Source organism: Rhinatrema bivittatum, chromosome 15, assembly GCF_901001135.1.
Source record: "Rhinatrema bivittatum chromosome 15, aRhiBiv1.1, whole genome shotgun sequence".
Classification (NCBI taxonomy): domain Eukaryota; kingdom Metazoa; phylum Chordata; class Amphibia; order Gymnophiona; family Rhinatrematidae; genus Rhinatrema; species Rhinatrema bivittatum.
The window spans coordinates 72,624,188-72,644,033 of record NC_042629.1 but is presented as its reverse complement, the minus strand read 5'-3'; the positions used below and the strand labels follow the sequence as shown (position 1 = coordinate 72,644,033).

Genomic DNA, 19,846 nt, shown 5'->3' with positions numbered 1-19,846 from the left:
TGGTTTTATCAGATCGTTTCTATCCAGTCTTGGATTGCGATCTACCTATCTCCTCCCGACAGGAAACATCCAGATGATGAGTGGGGTGCTGAACTAGGACTGAAATTAAATGAGTGGCTCTATTTTCTGTGGCCCTTCTCTGGCATTGAGTACCTCTGATTCCTAGTCCTGTCCCAGCTTGGGGTGCTCTTTTTCCATATTGAAAGATCCCAGAGGACTTTGGAATGTTAAAAGACAGATGTGCTCACAATCTCATAACTGAATTTAGAAAATACACCCAGGGAGGTTGATAGCAACAGAAAAATCCCTCTGTGAGAGGTTATTTTATTATCGGTGAGATACGAAGCAGGGCAAACAGAACATGTGTCAAATAGTTTTACTTCATTAGCTAGCCTCATATATTTCCATGAATTCATATTTTATTAGCACGACAGCACAAGAGGTCTCTTGGAGAGTTTGCTGTTTTCTTATCAGCCCTTGTGCATGCTTTGAATTCAACCATCTTTGGCTGACTTTATGGACAGCGGAGTTCAGTGGCACGTTTAATTGCCTGATAAGAATTGGCTGTGACACTGCTTCCCCCCCCATCCCTGGCTCCTCTCTGGAAGCAGACTGACAGCATGAAAGGTGCTTCGATGTACTGCATGTACAACACGCCAGGATTATGCGCCAGAGGAAATGAAAATCAGAACAAGACAAAAGAATGGCACAAGTCAGAAAAAAAGGATTGTGCAGTCGCATCTCTACAACAGGTCCATAGCTGTGACTAATGGTAATGTAATCCGTCTCTCATAGACTGAGTGCAAAGGTAGAAGGAACCCATCGGCAGGCCTGGATTTTGGTACAGGGGGGCCACGTTTTGAAGGTGTCACATGCACAGGTTGACGAGGAGCTTGCTCCCACAAGCTGTAGGACTGTGCTCTCCCCACACACACACTTTCCAATTCTGACTAAGAGCACCAAAAGGAAAGGATAGAGAAAGGCTAGAAGCAGTCCTGAAAAAGGCAACCAACACGGTGCACAGTCCTCAGCGAAAGACATACCAGATGAGACTTGAAGAGCTAAATATGTATACAAGAGAGACAGACGTTCAAATATTTGAAATTGTTAGTAATTCACAAGAATCAAACCTTTTTCCATTGGAAAGAAAGCTGTAGACTAGGGGTCGTGATATGAAGCTCCAAGGAAGTAGACTCAGGAAATATTTTTTCACAGAAAGAGAGATGGAAGCCTGGAAGGCCCTCTCGGAAGAGGTGGTGAAAGCAAGGACATTAATGGGATAAACGCAGAGGATGGAAATGAAGAACCGAGGTAACCTGCATGGAGCAAGCAGTAGTTACAGCTCTAGACACCTTGCTGGGCAGACGAGATGGGCCATTTATACGGCCCTGCCTATAGATGGCAGCTTTGGCACAGCATCTCCCTCTCTCACCTCGCTTAGCATCCAGCTCTCACTCCCTGCCAAGTCCTGCATTCCCCTCCTTTGCCCCTAGTGCCCAGTACCCAGCACTCCTTCTCTCTATTCTCCTGTCCAGTGCCTCTTCCTCCTCTTCACTCCCTGCTCAGCATCACTAGTTTCTTTGCCCTCTTTTACGTGCCCAGCATCCTCTTTAGCTCCATCCCCTCCCTGCCCAGAATCCTTCTTCTCTCTTCATCCCAGCCTCACCCATCCAGCTTCCTGTCTCTATACCCTACATCTACCCAGAATCCATTCCCTTATCTCTTGTGGGGCCATGCATCATCACATTGCCCCAAATGTTGGCGCCCTAGGCAACTGCCTAATGGAAGAAGTGGCCTTGCTCTCTCACCAGAAACACGCTAACATTTGAGAGACATACTTGCCTGCTGTTACACATCTTGGAGTCGTGCACACATTTGCTGAACTGGTGGGATACTGGGCCTCTGACAAGAGAATAACATTTAGGAATCATTAAATCTAATCATACCACTGCATGCTTTTCAATTCTAGTGACCATAATATGGGCAAAAGGCCATCGAGAAGGCTGAATCCCTCCAGAGCGGGCACAGCATGATCAGTACCTTAGTAGGATCATTGGGTAGGGCATGACTTCCATACCCATTGCATTACTCTGGCTTGGCTACAGTGTGTGTGTGTGTGGGAGGGGAGGGGGGGGGATGTGGATGCCTAGCCGCTGGACAAATATTGACCATACAAGAGTGGCTGGTAATGTTTGGTAATCACTGTGCCTTCTTAGTATAGGAGTGAATCAACAGCATGCCAGAGAAGTGTGTAGTGCCATGGAAATCATTTGATATTGATTCAACATACATGGATCTGTCACTGCTAACATATATTTAGTACACACTGAAATAATTAGATAGGTACAGGTCACTCTTATAACATTGACGGGATCTTGATTTACAAAAGGAAACAACTGCATTAATCAACTGAATAGATGTTAATTTACCAGTACATCCTGGGAATTCATTATGCTGTCAGTTGCCTAAATTTTTCACATTTCCCATCTTCTGGGCCAAATATCCTCTCTTTCTGCGTATTCCATTTGTGATAGCTCTTACCTGAGCGGATGTTACTTTCTGAAAGAATCAGCCATTGCCACATCCTTTCTTACTAGAGGGTCACCTTGGTTTCTTGGAGCACTTCTTAGTTATAACAATTTTACTTCGATAGGAATTGTTGATGGGTAACTCCCTCCTCCACCCTAATGTAGTGCTGTGGTTTGTGCTGCATGAGAATATTGTATATCAGTGCCACGCTAACGCTGTCAAAGTGTGAAATACATTAAGAGCTGAATTTTAAAAGCCAAAATCGAGAGAATGGGCGCACGCGCCCACCACATTTTAAAAGGCGACCAGATGCACGCATACTTCCTGTTGCACGCACATCTCACTTGATTTCAAAAAGGGGCGTGGTGTAGGCCTGCTCTGGGTGGGGCATGGCCAAGAGCTGTGTGCGTAAATACTTACACGCCCTGGCATGCGCCCAAGTCCACTGCCATGAGAGTTTACTTCTGCTATGGAGGAGATGTAACTTAAAAAATAAAAATTAATTAGCCATTTCTACCAGGTTTAAAGGGTCTGGGGTAACTGGGTGGAGAGCAGGCTATCAAATCAGGGGGTTTGCAGGACCTAGCTCTTAACTGGGTGAACTGGTGGATGAGCTGGTGCAACGGCGTGGACACGCGCCCATTATAAAATCCCTGAATCATGATTTCTGCGCCTAAGCGCATGCCCACTTAAAATTGGGCACACGTGCACGCAGCCAGGCTATTTTATAGAGATGTGCATCGTTAAGCCCTATCGTCTTGGCCTTCGTTTCGGGGCCCCCCCATGGGAAATTTTGTTTTTCCCGCGGTTCGTTTTTTTTTGGGGGGGGGGGGCCCTGATTTTTGTGTTAGTGCACGCTAACATGAAAAACGAATTTTTCCGAAATTTTGGAAAAATTTATTTCGGTTTTCGGTTCCCCCGAACCATACCGAATTAGGCAATTTCGTTGAAAATGCCTAATTCGGGAAAAACGAATGCACATCTCTACTATTTTATAACATCCACACATATAAAATGGCCACGTATCTGGGCGTGCACCAATGCACTCATGCCAAACTGCGCCCACACACCAGTTTGAAAGTTACCGTCTGTCTCCCAGGATCAGATTCCTTACTTACATTATATTTTTTATGTATTGTCATCCAACAAAGGACCCAGGGCAGCTTGTAACCTAACTACATCAAATACATCAATTACAACAGCATGTACCTCAGATACCCAAAGAACAACATCCCTTTCTCACCAGGGGTCAGGACAACTAACCTGCGGCATATCAAGCAGATATTCTGCAGCAACAGTCAGAAAACTCTGCGGCAGAGTTTCTGAAAGTCCCCAGCAATTATGTGGCACATTTATGGCCATGGGAATTATTTTGCATAGTGAATAATGTACATTTATTCTGCATATTAAAAATACATTTTTTTCCAAACGTGCTTTAAGTCTGAATACTTGATGTTATTCTTTTGGAAATGTAATGTTTAGTGGGTGGAGAATTTCAGGTACCGATATGGAAAAGGCGAGGCAAGGGAGACCTGAAGTATGGGGAGACAGAGGGAAGGTCAGGAATGGGGAGGTGGGAATAAAGGAAGGATTTGGGATAGGGAGAGGAGAGGAGAGGAGGGAATACTGGAGATGGGGTGGAGGATAAAGAGGGATGATCGGTATGGGGGAAGAGAAGGAAGTAAGATCAGGGAGGGAAAGGAAGGAGATTCTGGGATCTTGGGAGAGAAGAGAGGCAAGTGTCCCTCCCTGGCTTTCAACCCTCTCATCCCAACCTCCCTCTCTCTCTAGCACCCTTCCCACCCCATCCTCTCTCCTTCAGCTCTTTTTCTGTGTACATACACATCTTCCCTCCCCCAGCTGCTCCATCTCTTGCCCCATTTCCAAGCCCCTTTCTCTATTACCCCCTCCCTCCTCCCAATCCTCTTCCTGGTTACCCACAGATGCTGATCACCATGGCGATAAGATAAAAAGAGAGGCGGCCTGCTGGGAAGCGCTCACGCCCAGCCACGCGGGACGCGTTACAGAAAGCAGAGGTCGGGGCCCCAGGCAGCCTAACACGCTGCAGTGACCAGAGAGGGGATGGAGAATCAGGAAGGGGAGCCCCTTTTCACCATCCCAACCCCTCTCCCTTCTGCAAGGACCAGGACAGTCCATAAAGAGAGGCAGATCTTGCACAGCAGACCAGGGACCCTGCCTACATCGCTACCAACCAATCACTCCCAAACCATGCTCCCTGTCTTCCCCTTTTTAACATTAATATTGGGCAATTGGACGACTGTGAAGACTGAGAAATGACATGGGTTTTAAAAAAGCCAGAGCAGGATCTCCGGAGGGTGACATCCAAGTCCTGGGTTAAATGTCTCTGCTGAGCACAGAATGAAAGGCACTGGAACACTTCATTGTGCTGAACTCTTCCCTAACACCTTATAATAGTCTTAGCGACTTGGTAAGAATTTGTTTTCTGTAGTATAGAAGCTAATTGCAGTCAACTTTACTGGAGACAAAAACAGTATCTGAATTCAAGAAAACATGGGATAAACACAGGGTCTCTCTGAGGGAGGGATGGGAATTGTAAAGCTGAATTATTTGGGTGGACAGGCAGACTAGACTGGCCATTTGGTCATTTTATGCCACTGTGTTTCTACGGACGCCATCGTGCAGTTTTTCCATAATACAAAACTCACGAGATGATTACTGAACTGGTCCTTTGGAAGGGTAAGGGAAGAGCTGGGATGAGGTGGGGGAGGATAGTTAGGGAGTGAGTTCAATATTTTACAAAACCTCGCTGGTGACATGTTTTAATCTGCATGCCTTATGATTGATTTACGCAGTAATCCACAGTGTATGTATGTAAGTCGCTTCTTGTGTAGCTCGGTATAATTACACGATTACGTCCTCTTCTGTAAACAACTTCCCAACAGAACTTTTCAAACAACAAAAAGTCAGCAAATTCCTTTCTTTGATTTAGTAACTTGATATAGATATTTTGTTTTCGCTGGGTGCAAGGTTGGTATTTGGTTTGGCAGGCATCCGCAATGCACTGATTAAGCTAGGCATTGCTTCAAGTTGGAAGGGAAGGTGCTGTCATTTTTTTTTCCTACTTTTGAGGCTGTGAGGTTTACACTCACTCTGTAGTACCTTGAAACCCAATTCTCCAGTCAGGAGCTCAGGAATTTGGACTTCTAAGGCCACGCCTCCAATCCAAGGCTCTACCACTGAGCTAGTCACAAAGAGATCCCTACACTATAATCCTCTTCTAGCTTTTCTCAAAATACATTTCAAATGAGATCCAAAGCCACTAATGAAATGAAAGGCCTTTCAAACTCATTTCAGGGAAGGATTATATTTTGCGTTCTCTATGTAAACCTAGCTGCTTATTTTTCTTATGTTACCAAGGCTGTTGCAAGCAGGGTGACCCCAGGCATGCTGCCCTTTTCCAGATAGAGTCTGCCAGCACACGGGGGCACCTGGAGAGCAGTCCTGAGGAGCCAGCCTCACCCTAGATAATCTCTAGGACTGAAGATATGATGGCCATGTCACCATTTCTCAGACTTCCCATGCTAGAAATGGATGACTTTCATCTGCTCCTCCCAATGACTTGCTGAGGGCAATTTTCAAAGACATTTCCACAGGTTAAAAAGTGCTTTACCTAAGGAACTGGGCTTGTTGCAAACTGACCCCCACACCCTCTATGTGTGAGGGGGGTTGGGATAGGTTTGGAATTACGCGCACACTTATTTTTATTTTTTTTTTAAGTATACCACATGTTCCCTGAACAGACCCTACCTGCTCGTGTTAGTTGCTGTAAATGTGTGCAGGTATTTTGGAAGTATTAAGTAAAGTCTGTGGGAAAAGGTGCCTGCAGACTTCACACCAGCACGGACAGTTACAAAACCAGCAGGCCGGTCCTCTCTCGATGCTCCCCCTGTGCCTAATCTTCTAGGTATCCGTTTCTCAAGCAGTCTTTACTACCCAGAATACTGAAGCTAAAAATAAAAATAGTTTCTGATTTAGCTGGGTGCCCGCTGATTCTCTCTCTCATTCAGTCTCCAAATGACACCTTCCAACCTTTTCTTACTAAACTAATGAGAGAAGCTTTGGGGGCCTGATTTGCTATCTTTGTTTAGCTCAGCTTTTCTGATTCCTTTCTTACAGGCTTTGTAGTTGTGTAAGACTTTTCTGTCACTTCCCCTTCCTTTATCTGAACGACCTCCTGTTTCTTGCCTTCATGCTAGAATCTCATGGGATGTTACCCTTTTGTTCTAATCTATACCTACGTTTAGGCATCTTTGTAAAATCCTTTCTAAATACTTCCCATGTCCCATCCCCCCGTCCAGAATTCTGGTTGACCTTTACCAAGTTGTTTATACGGTTCAGCCAGTAAGTGGAAGTCTTTTTCACAATCTCATAGCCCGGGATTTTTCTGCCGTTCTCCTTGCAAAGGATAAAGTATTGGGGTGACTGTTCCCCAGTTCCTCTAGGATAAGGGAGGTAGGGTTCCTAAATCCAGTTCTCAAGATCCACCTCACCCCAAGCAGACCAGGTTTTCATAGTACCCATGATATGTATATTAGACCAAATGTATACAATTGTGCTTCATGCATATTCATGGTGGATGTGTATTTATTTATTCATTCACATTTCAGAACTGCATTCCCAGACTCTGGTCATGCTAAGAGTATTCACTCACTTTATACCACAACCGTCAGTAAAAACCACAATAGAATCAAACAATCCCAGCTAATTGCAACCAGTGGATGTTCTGAAAGCAAACCCATTAGAAACCTTTGGGCGAGACCCTGATTCAGCAGGTTCTTTTACCTTTCTAACATTAATTATGCTAAAGGACAGACAGGGATCTTATTCTTGCTTTTACGTTTTCTAATTGTCTCATCCCAGTCATTTTCAAACCTTCCTTTATTCTTACTGCATGTCTCAGCTCGCGCTATGCATCTGCTACAGTAATTTTAGCTTATCCTCCTTGGTGGCGGTGGGTTGTTTTATCTATTTAATTTATTAAATGCTTTAATCCTGCAGCTCAAGAAGATGCAGAACAAAACATAATAAAAACAAAGAAAATCTCATTAAAGAACAAAAATCTAAGCAACAGTACAGTTTGTTAGCTAATTACAGCAAGCACCAGTAAAACCAGGAGACCCTCTAAAACTGCAGTAATATGGATAAAAACTACTTCTTCCTGCAAGCAATGGGACAAAAATCTCTCTTTAAAATGTTATTTGTTCATAGCTTTTTATTTTTTTGTTTTGCTTTTGGAGGTTCACAAAAGTCTAAAACTCAAACATGTTGACTTTAGCTAAAGCCCCACCAGAAGTGATTTTGAGATAAGATTTAAGTGGGGGGAGAAGGTCCATCAATGATTATCTGACCAATGCTCCTTATGACCTTGGGCAAGTCACTCTCCATTGCCTCATGTACCAACTTAGATTGAAAGCCCTCTGGGGCAGGAAAATACCTACTGTACCTGTAATACAACTTGCCTTGGGCTACCAATGAAAAGGCATGAACTAAATATGAAATGTAAATAAATAAATAATCTTGGAGAGAAGAAAAAATTGGCAATCCCCTAGATTTCGCAAGCATCGCACGTGCACTGCATGGCCACTGCGTTTCTTTAAAGCATGTGTTGCACTACAGGCACAGAGAAACGCAGGAGGAGGAAAGGGAACCATGCTTAGAAATGGAGAGCAATGGGACTTGACTATCCACCCATGCAAAACCGAGAAGCACAAGTTTCAGACTTGATTCTGAACAGGCATAAGATGCAATAAGTTGGTCAGATGTTTGCACAGACATGGGTCTTGCCTCTTGGGATAGGTGAAGAACACGAGTAAAGATTTCCATGAAGTAATAGATGCAGAGAAACGTAGCATACAGGTACTAGAAAAGTGAGTCACAGGACACTTGTCTGAGTCAATGATGACACCAAGGTTACAAGCAGAAAAGGCAAAGGGAGAGGACAGAGTCAAGAAAGGAGAGTGAGGATAAGATATTGGAATGGAGAGGTGGTGCTTTCATCCAAAGAAATTCTTTATCAGTAGAAGAAAACGATGAACCATATTAAGCATCTGGTATCTAGCATTACTGAAACAACTGTCTCGTTAGTCTAGAGATATGGTTCTTGATTAGGGTGTAAGAGTTTCTGGGTTCGAATCCTGAATGAGTAATCTTATTTTTGATCAAGAGATGCAGCAGGCCATCGGGTAGCTAAGTTGAGAAACCAATTACGGTGGTGGCCGAGAACCGTTCAGCAAGGCGATAGGGACCTAGGAGTTCGGATGTTTGGGCAGTAGCCTAAGTTTTTTTAAAGCATTATTTATTCACATTTGTAGACTGCAAAATTGAAAACCACTCAATGTGGTGAACAACATTCTATAAAATCAAATAACTAAAAGGGTATCTGTTTAAATTATTAAAAACCTTAATGATAAGACATGGGGAACCGAGTATTGGGTAAGGTTTGGGCAGGATCGGCTCTAGGCTAACCAGCATCCCGTGGCACAATTGAAATTGGCCCCCTTCCCTCTTGGTGGAAGCTCTGGCATGACACTCCCTCTTTCAGCAGTGGCGGTGGCTCCAGCAGAGTAAACCCATCTCTCCCACCCCATACACTTTCCTCCCTTCTGCCCAGCACCAGTATTGCTCCTGCTAACAGTGCCCAGAACCTCCCTCTCTTCACCCCACTGCCGGAATCCTCTTCTCCTTCTCTCTTTTCTTTCCTTCCCACGGCATCCTCCTCTTTTTTCACCTCCTCCTTGCACAGACAGATGCTTCCTTCCTGCTGCACACTGTTCCAGCTTGCAGACATCATGCAGAAAGGTGCGGGAGGGAGGGGGCAGTGGGGACTGCTTCAGCATGGCAGCCTGGGTGGACTCACAGGCTGCAACCCCAAAAGCCAGCTCTGAGTTTAGGAACTAGTATGCTCACCTATCTAGGATGATAAAGAACCAAATAGGAAGACAACAAAACTGACTTGGTTATGGAGCGATATCCTGCAAGCCATCAAGCTTCTATGGCTGGCAGTTGGGAAAGATCCTTAGCAGTGTGGACAGGAATAACTGGGCAAATTGGACAGCTCAGTTGGACTTTATCTGTCATCATCTATCATGTTACTGAAGCTTAGGGTGACCAGATTTGTCCATGAACACTGGATATTTTCATCCTGTTATTTTTAAAATTTTCCTTCATCCAAGCCTTCTTGGAGCTTATAGACCTGCTTTATTCATAGAAACAATAAGACTTCAAATCCCAGAATACTTTGGGAATGGGACTCAAAAACAAAAGGCTAAAGAAAAAACATCCTAATGTTCTTGGAGGTCTGCATTTACTGTGATTTAAGGATTTGTAGAGCAGGGACACTAATGGAAAATAGAAACATGTGCAATTCTGCATCGCCAAAGTCAAAACCAATGGCAGAAGAGGTACTAACAGTGAGCAAGAAGGAAATCATCAGATGGTTATGTCAAAATCAGGCAAAAGAAGCATTTATAATGGGCTTAGTGTTCAGGATACAGAGTCCCCACTTACAATGAGGGATTTTAGCACGAAGCATTCCTCACGAATGGAATAAGATCAGGGTAGACAAACTTAAACTGGGAAAACTCCTAGGGAGCCATCACTCTACTGATAAAACCCTAAAGCCCTTTATGCTTTCTATCATGACATACTCACGTGATAACCTCATTACCAGGCAACAGCAGAACAAAAATGTCACATTGTTTCCTGAAAGAGAGTCCTATTTACATGTAACTTCAAAAGTCAGTAAAGAAAAATATTAGGTTACCAAAGCCCACTCTCCTTAGTGACTGGTTGTATTTCTTTGGCTGTGATGAGGAGTTCCCAGTAGTAACTCCTTGGAAAGGAGAATGTCTTTGAGATGATGCAACAGCGATTCCTGCTGGTTGGTTCCTGGTCTGTAATGCTCTGGGTGCCTCAAGTTGCAACACCAAACTCAAAAAGAGAGGTGGCCAAGTTGTGAGTGTGTGTAAGGGGCGAGGGTGGGGGTGTTTAAATGGGAAAACATTTTGGCGGTCATGGCACCGACACTCCCTGTGACCTTGGGCAAGTCATTTTGTCCTCGGGTATAAAACTTATTATGCCTCCTGGAGACACGGAAAGACTTAAGGTGCCCGAACGCAACTCGCCTTGAACCAGCAACGAATAGGCAGGAGCTAAATCGAAGGTAAAGGAATTTGTCTGCCCCAGCAATTAACAGCAGAGAGAATTGCAGCAGATAGCATGGTCTGCTCTTAGAGCGTTGTCTGACTGTAATTATGGCTCACATGGCTGACTCAGTTGCCTTTTTTGTTATGGACAAAGTGTCTTTCTAGTCTATCTAGCCTCTTGCAGATATGTGCGCCCCTCACTGGAGTTTATTGAAACACAAAAGTGCAGACAGTACCTGGAAACAGATACAATTGCAATCTTTAATTGGTCATATAACAACACTAATTGTCCTGCTGGGGTCACTCTGACGATTTCTTTTAAACACATCTTGAAATCTCTCCATCTCTAAGCAGGCTTAGAGAAGCCTGTGCCACCAGATAGCAGGGTTTCATCCAATAACCTTGCTGAAAAATTATTTACTCTATTTTTATTTTTTTTATATCTCTGTCATTGCAGCAACACATTCATGTCCAGGGGCTACAAGTTGTGGCTCCCTCTGGAATGTGGCTAATGGGCACCCAAGGTTTGGCCACAAGGTGTCCCCACCGAATGATGAGTGCGACTCCCTCCCCCTCCCTGGGGCCCAGGCATTGAATAAGATCTTCTTGCCCTGAGCCACTGACCCCGAGAAATAACTTTTGAAGCTTCTGACCTTTTGCTCCTCTTTCCAAACTGATTGGTCCTCCTGGTGGATAGGTGGCTTAAGTCAGCGAAGCACGGAGCTAAGGGCCACAGTAGGGGGACAAATGCTCCCTTCTTATCACCATATAAATATCTAATCCTCCTTGTATATTTTATATTTTATTTCTATACTTATATTTCCTATATTATTTACACAGTTCAACTCCCGTTATGTAATCAACTTGCCTGACGTTATTGTTATTTTGAAAACAGCTCATTGTAAAGCCTATACGCTGTATTTCTTGCTCCATGTAAACCGCTGTGAGGTTCCCAACGAATGTCGGTCCAGAAAAACTTTAAATAAATAAGTAAATAAATAAATAAATGTAAGCTTTCCGGAGTTACATTCTCTTCATCAGGAGGGTAACTCCCAAATGCTTATCAAGAAATATATTAAGTTAGTCCAAGAAAAAGGGATCGCCTTATACTATTTTTGTTTGCTGACCTTTGTTTCTGCGCATTCAAGTGGACTAACATGGCAGCCTCACCGCATTATCCGTAGTATTGTAAGGCATTACACACAATAAAACAATTCATTCAGCAGCATGCGTTCTGTATGAGTGCGGGTTACAGATTTATAACTAAATAAACCATCCCTTCCCTCCCCCCAACACATGTTCATTCAGGACAAGTCCACCAAAAGTGCCATTATCATCCGATTATGAAGACCTCTCTCCTCTGTGCCTGAGTAGCCCTGAGAGACATCTAAGTAGATCTTTATTCTTATTGGGTGCAAGAATGCAGGAGGCAGGCACTGTGCTCTTAGTAAAATGGCATCTGTCAAACATTTATGGGGCTCAGAAATGTGTACATTTTCAGAGAATATTTGCGACAATCAGACGTTTTCTCAGTCAAAATACAGGGGGAACTTTCACGTGTAATAGAATTGAACTGCGGTGTCCCCCAGGGTTCGCCACTTTCCCTGCATTTATATATATATATTTTTTTTTTTTTACAAACTTTAGGAAATCTTTTCCAACAGCATGGCTTGTGAGCATGACGTGCAAATTGTCATCCCATTGGGGGATAATACATTGGAATCTGTTGCTCAGCTGAATGACAATCCAATGCTAATTTATAGCTGGTTTTTGCTGAGTAAATTAATCCAGACTATTAAAAAGACAGAGTTATTAAGGATTAAAGATTCATCGATTCTTTTCCTATATCAATAAAGTATGGACAAGAAATTGTTAGCTCAACTGATGTTGTAAATGGCTTGGAAATTATTTTGGATTCAGATTTGTTAGATTACCAAATCTCTCATGTAATGTGAAATATGTTCTGGAAGCTTAAGATAGTAAAGAGGTTACATATGTTTTTCACTCTCAGGCATTTAAAATAGTGATGCAAGCTTTAGTTATAACTCACCTGGATTACTGTAACGGTGTGTGGCTCTTCCTGAGAGACTCATGCACAGGCTTCAAGTTGTCCAAAATATTGGACAACTTGATTGGTAACAGGAAGTTCTCTCAGAGCTTCTCTCTCTTCAATGTTTTCCACTAAGGGCTAGAGCCCAGTTTAAGATGCTAATAATGACGTTTCATGCTGAATTCTGGGGAGGACCCAAAATATCTGCATACTAAATTAAGCTGGTAAATGCCAAGGCGGCAATTACAGTCAAGCCAGGGTTCTTTATTGATTGTACCTTCTTTCAAAGAAATGAAACAGATTTGGTTACGGGCTAGAGTATTTTTCATAGTACCACCAACGCTATGAAATTTGCTCCCTATTGACATCAGGATGTAAACAAATTATCTTTCTTTTCAAAAAAAGGTTAAAACCTGGTTTTATGACCAAGATATCCTTAGGTTGGGATAGCAGGAGACTGTAAGTTATGACCTATGGGAAGTCTATACATAGGAAATTGTCAGCATTGATGTTATGGTGTTTTATATGTTTCTTGTTGTATATTATGTGTTTTTATTCTGCATGTTTTTATTGTACACCACTTCGGACAGTCCCAATTGGGGCACAAGAAGTGGTTAATAAATACATAATAAATCAATAAATCTGCATTGTCTTGAAAGCTCAGGTATATCCTCGTCTTTATATAATTCTAGTGTTTGTCCAATAAATGCTACCACAGCCGCCATGGAATCTAGTCTTCTCCAAGATCAACTTGTCTGCTAGAACCTTGCACGGCTGTTCCCGCCTCTTCTCCAAATTTCACGGGGTGGTATTATGCCCTGAAATACCTGAGAGAGAGACGTCTTTATCATCTAGTCCTTTATAGCTTAATATCAAGCATGCTGCATATGCTACATGTGGATAAAACCTCCCCACGTCCTGCCAATTAAATTAATTGTTGTGACAAGGACATCAGTCAAGTATCAGTCTTTCTGCAATGCCAATTTTTTTATGCGATTATACAAATGTAATGCCTGAGGACTGCCAGCAAGCATCTGACAAGAAAAGTAATTTAAGCTTGGCATTTCTGGAAGTCTTTCAAACTAATGCGATCATTTTAATGTAATGTCTTTGGAAGGCAATGAAGAGATAGCTTTGGTAGGGTTAGGACAGAATATAAATGATGCTTTAACCTCAAAATATCAAAAGATGACTGGAAAAAATAAACAGTATTTCTGCTGAGAAACACTAGATTTCAATGTGCATAGTGCAGCGCTCCAAGCAGCTGTATTGACCCTGGAGTCTTAGTAGACTGGGATGGGACCATCAAAAAAGATGTTGTAATTCTTGAGCCTTTGGGAGCATCCCCTCCTCTGCAAAAGTACAACTCATCTTGAAATAATGGGATAGACAGTCTGCAGGATAGGGGAGATACGATGGAGGCATTTAAATGTCTAAGGAATACATGCAGAGGAGGCGAGTCTTTCAATGGAAAATAGAATAAGGGTAAAAGGAGTAGACTCAGCATGGGACAAGCATAGGGGATCTCGGAGGGAGTGGCAGGGATTGTAGAGAAGGGCAGACTAGGCTGTACGGTCTTTTTCTGTTATCACAATTCTCTGTGTCGTTCCTGATGCTGCCCAAACTGGAACAGCGACTCTAAATGGGGAGTTATATACGTGAAAGCATTCGCCCGCTGTGTTGGGAAGCGAGGGTGGTGAATCTATCAACTAGAATGCGGCCTTCCTTGTGCAAATTAATTGTATTTCCTTTTCTGAGTCATTTCTTGTCCTCTAGCTTGGAACTGCTCATTGCACATTGTGGACTGAGTAGCATAATCTTTAATTAATCATACACACTGCCTGCCTGGAAAAAAAGCTAATTATTATTATTTTCTGACAACAATGCTGAGAACAATTGAAGAAAACAACCTCTCAGGCATGATTAGTAACTCTTTTTTTTGTTTGTTTTTGCTTTCCAGGCTGGTGGAAATCCCAGTTCCCTCTTGTGTGAAGATATTAACTCTAAATAGTACCATGATATGGTAATTCAGCATATTCCAATGTGCTTTTATTTTCCTATAGCAAATAAATTATAGACAGCATAGAGACTGATATTTGATCAGCTTCACCCAAGAAAGGGAAAAGTGCACAATGTTATGCCAGGTGTGTTTAGATTTTGTGATGAAGTGGGGACTACTAAGGTAATGCATGTATGTAGATATGACTCAGGCATGATGGAATTACCAGTTGGCTCCAGGCTATAGGGCCATGCAACATTCTTGGATTTCCCACTTGCATTTATATAGATTTGTTCTTCTAAAAAGGTCTAAACATGGAACATGGGCTGAAACTGGGAATATAATCATGGTAAATGTGCCTTTCAACAGAACTCAAGCACTTATCACAGATGAAGAGCCATCATCCCTCAAACTGGATGATCTGCAACACATTTTTCCAGCTCTGTTAACCCTCCCTTTCCTCTCATGCTTTATTTACTAATATTGAGCTGGAGGTCATTCTCTTCAGGAAATAGACTGACCTTGTCTGTTGTAGCACAGTAAATAATCAGATTAACGCTAACCATTGCCAAGTTTGGCATTCCTTTCACTATTTCAACACTGGGCTGGTGACAGGGTATTCAGATGCTCCCACACATACTGGGCAGACTCAGTGTAGTACTTCAATTAAAAAAAAAAAAGGTAACCTTAAAAACAAATTTCCTTATTAATTGTAAGCTTGAGAATTCAGAATATCCAGTGTCTTCAAAAGCCTCTGGAAACACCCTCAACTTAATTTTACAAATATTTATAAAAGCAGCTAGAATGATTATACAATTAGCTGCAATTTGAATTTAGAACCTTTTCAATTCAGCAAAGAACCCTTTCTAGAACCCTTTCGCATGGTTCCTGGTCTTCCTGCCACATCTTCTTCCCTGTCTTTTTTTCTGGATTGGCATCCTCAGAAGTGACCATCTGATTAATGAGCCCTGGCCAATGTATGAGACATGCTAGCTGGAATGGAAGGCAGGCAACTGTCATTGTCAACTTCCTCTGACCAGGTGGCCAACAGAATGGACAAATAAAATAATTAGTGAGCTATGATCACACATGGACTTTCTGGACTGAATCCAGAGCTAGGTTACTGCTCATTTTGGTGGTGATAACAGAGCATCAGACAGCACATATTGGAGGAGCTTCTGGACTATGTTGGGCCAAGAGGCTTCCTGAGAAATGGACTGTCCATCTCTTGGGCAGTACAGAAGAGGTGTACTCTGTTAGTTATGCTAATGCATAACCACACCACATGTCTTGTGATATGTTGGGTAAAGGGACATAGCAGATCTCTGCATCAAGCGTTATTGGCAGAGCATTTAATTATAATTACCATTGACAATGATTGTATTCCTATATCATGTCATTGAACTGAGGGCACATTTAGGAACTGCTGGATTTTGCGCAGAGTCTGCACTTGAATGTCAAATGAGAAACCATGTAATTTAATGAGATTAATTTTCTCTAATACCTTATAAAATGTGTAAATCTCTAGAGGGTTCCAGTTGTTTTTTAATTCAGTTTTTTTCTCTTCAGTGAATGTAGTACTTGGGAAGGATCCCTGCCAGGGTGGCAAAACTGGAAACCAAAGTCCTCTGTCTATCTGAAGAATGGCTACAGCATGAGTGGCATCCAAGACAGAAGAGCTACATTATAGACAGCAGTCCTGCAAGCTTTCCCCACAGTGCCATAACCAACAGGCCTAACACTGATGTTAAAGTAGCAGCCTCCAGAAAAGAGGACATCATGAATTACCTTCATCACAGTCGGGCACAACATTAATGTTGATTTACATATATTAAAATCTGATTCCCTGATTTCATCGGTTAATACCAAGGTAGCTTACAATAAAAACAAATACATAATACAAAAACTTCCAAAGGATTGGCAAACAAGCACTGAGACATCATATAGATGGCTCTATAGGGCAGCCTGACCATAAGGAACTCATGTACACAAAGGGCTCAGCAAGTCAGGCACTGCCAGAAAAACAACCCTTTACCTTTTCTTTCTGTTCCCTATTGCACAGAACCTAGTGGAGGCCATGGACAATTAATTCAGAGATTGCATCCCAAAGACATGTTTTATGGACACGCACGCATGCACTCATGGGAAGCCATCCACAACTCTTAGAGGCTACACTGCTGCAAGGAGGCCATCTTCCTACTCAATGGGAACTGCCCCATGTACTATACGGAGACAATGTCCATTCAGGCCACACATAAGATGATCCCCAGCTTGAACTATGCCATCATTGATGAACTCAAGGAGGAAGACAAGGAATGAAGACTTTTATTGGAACTGCCCCATGTACTATACGGAGACAATGTCCATTCAGGCCACACGTAAGATGATCCCCAGCTTGAACTATGTCATCATTGATGAACTCAAGGAGGAAGACAAGGAATGAAGACTTTTATTGGAACTGCCCCATGTACTATACGGAGACAATGTCCATTCAGGCCACACGTAAGATGATCCCCAGCTTAAACTATGCCATCATTGATGAACTCAAGGAGGAAGACAAGGAATGAAGACTTTTATTGGAACTGCCCCATGTGCTATACGGAGACAATGTCCATTCAGGCCACATGTAAGATGATCCCCAGCTTGAACTATGCCATCATTGATGAACTCAAGGAGGAAGACAAGGAATGAAGACTTTTATTGGAACTGCCCCATGTACTATACGGAGACAATGTCCATTCAGGCCACACGTAAGATGATCCCCAGCTTGAACTATGCCATCATTGATGAACTCAAGGAGGAAAGCAAGGAATGAAGACTTTTATTGGAACTGCCCCATGTACTATACGGAGACAATGTCCATTCAGGCCACACGTAAGATGATCCCCAGCTTGAACTATGTCATCATTGATGAACTCAAGGAGGAAGACAAGGAATGAAGACTTTTATTGGAACTGCCCCATGTACTATACGGAGACAATGTCCATTCAGGCCACACGTAAGATGATCCCCAGCTTGAACTATGCCATCATTGATGAACTCAAGGAGGAAGACAAGGAATGAAGACTTTTATAATGGGTAGCTTCAGTTAAAAGACACCACAACCACAGGGTAGCTGACCAGGTATAATCAGGCTAAAATATCCATTAAGCCAACCAGTCATCCTTGGCAGATTGGTAGAGGCCAGACACTGTCCAAACTACTATAACACTATGTTACCTTGGTAACCTAGAATACCTAAATATTTTCTGTAGTCTGCCATATAGAACAATATGTAGTACTTAGACACTGAATGCTAACAGTTGTTAAAATTTTAATTTCACTATCTGAATGTAAATTCCTTTTGTAAACGATAGCTGTCATTGAGCTATCTTGTGTGTTAGTTGTAACATGATTTGAAGGGATGTGCTTTTGCTTAAAATTTGAATGATGTAAAGCCTGTATGTAATGTACGTTTGATTTTAGCTTCTCTGTATTCATGAAATATTTGTATTTATTCACACTTGCATTGATGTTACTATCATTAATGTTTTTATTGTAACCCAGTAGCAGAAAATGTTTTGGACTGGCAAGATATAAACATTCAAAATAAATACAATACATTTCCTGTTTCATTTCAATTTGTTTTTAAAGTGAAATGAAAGAAAACGAACACAATTTTGCTTTAAAAAATGTAACGCCTTTACTGCTGTTGCCGCAAAAAACAAACAAAAAAACAAAAAACCCCAAGCCAAGGTCTCCCCACGTCGACCTTCTTACCCTGTAATTGAAGATTTCTTTTTGGGCCAGAAGCAGTCTCTCGTTGCTCCTGTCCTCCCACTGCCGCTACCGGATACGGTGCTGGCGGACTGAGGCAGGTGCCACTGTCACCTTTCATCAAACAAAATGGTGTCAACCTCAAAAGCGGCAGCTGCAGGGTAGGCACGACTGGGGATTGCTCCTGGCCAAGAAGGGGGGAGGCTGCAGATGCATATATATATATATTTTTTAGTTTAGTTTATCTTGTTTAATTTTAAAAAAAAAAAAATGTCTTTGCCTCTCCAATCCTTGCTCTGTTCACTGATGGCCAACAAGAATTCTAATTAGCAGGGGTGGCCATGCGGATGACCTGGACCTGATTCCTGGGTCCTGGGGCTGAGGATGCTGTCGAGGCAGAGGAGGAGGTCTCAGTCATTATGCAACGCTGGGGCCCATGATGGTCGGTTTCTAGAAGGAACCCTGGTGCCTGGTCCCTGGCTGAGGACTGTGACTGTAATGACTGGGAGGGGGACATACAACAGGGGATAAAAGCCGGGCAACTTGTGAATGAAGGCTCACAGAGCTGAAAGCCAGCAGAAGCCCTCTGGCACCAACCCTGATGGTGGTTTCAATGATGTAGACACAGATTCGCCAGGAACCTGAGACCTCCAGCTCACTTTAGAAAGGGTGAACTGGCTTCAGCAGTGACCAGGGTTAGATCTGAAAGGGAAGAGAAAACGCCCTATCTCCCTGTATAAGCCCTCGGCTCCATCAAGTCTAAAACTAGATTTGGGTTTCTTTTTTTTTTTTTTTTATGTAAAACCTCACTGAGCATGAAAAATAACTTGAGATTTAGGAAAAATGGCATAACATATAAAATGCATTTGTGTCCGTGCAGGCCAGATGAAACACAAAAAATACAATTAGATTTCATAAAAGCGCAATTCTATCATTTTGCCAGTAAATCCTTCACCCCAGACATAAAGCTGCAGGATCGAACACCCAGGCTAGTGCAGCCTAATGGGGGGGAGGTCATTATTACGGGACCATGATTCACATTCACCACCAACAGCAACAAACTGAGCTAAGCTTTCCACAAAGTCAATACACCACAATTATTCTGTCAGATCAATTTAGCAAATGGGTCTTTGCAAGCAGACACAAGATCAGTGAGAGAAGAGAGGCATGAAATGCAGTAACCATCCAGTGCGTAAAGCACACACCCGCTCAAAATCTATTTGCTTTTTCACAAGTTGTCTAGGTTGTTTTTTTTGCTAATGGAAAAAACACGATCTTACTCTAGCACTGCTCTCAGATCAGTATCCTAGATGGAAATTACTGCGG

The 19,846-nt window shown here is 42.6% G+C and overlaps 1 protein-coding gene and 1 long non-coding RNA gene across 6 annotated transcripts in view; one reads left to right on the top strand and one right to left on the bottom strand.

The window, feature by feature from the left end:
• Positions 1-19,846, bottom strand: part of LOC115076545 (membrane metallo-endopeptidase-like 1) — an 81,633-nt gene that overhangs the window by 36,199 nt on the left and 25,588 nt on the right. For all 5 annotated transcript variants that reach the window (XM_029578111.1, XM_029578112.1, XM_029578113.1 and 2 more), the window contains exon 3: positions 1,843-1,902. In XM_029578111.1, the coding sequence (XP_029433971.1) occupies positions 1,843-1,902 (60 nt within the window). The remainder of the gene's footprint in view (positions 1-1,842; positions 1,903-19,846) is intronic.
• LOC115076546 lies at positions 627-18,300 on the top strand. Its single transcript, XR_003852792.1, has 4 exons — positions 627-772; positions 1,216-1,311; positions 14,726-14,788; positions 16,334-18,300. It is a non-coding gene; the product is annotated as an uncharacterized LOC115076546 (long non-coding RNA).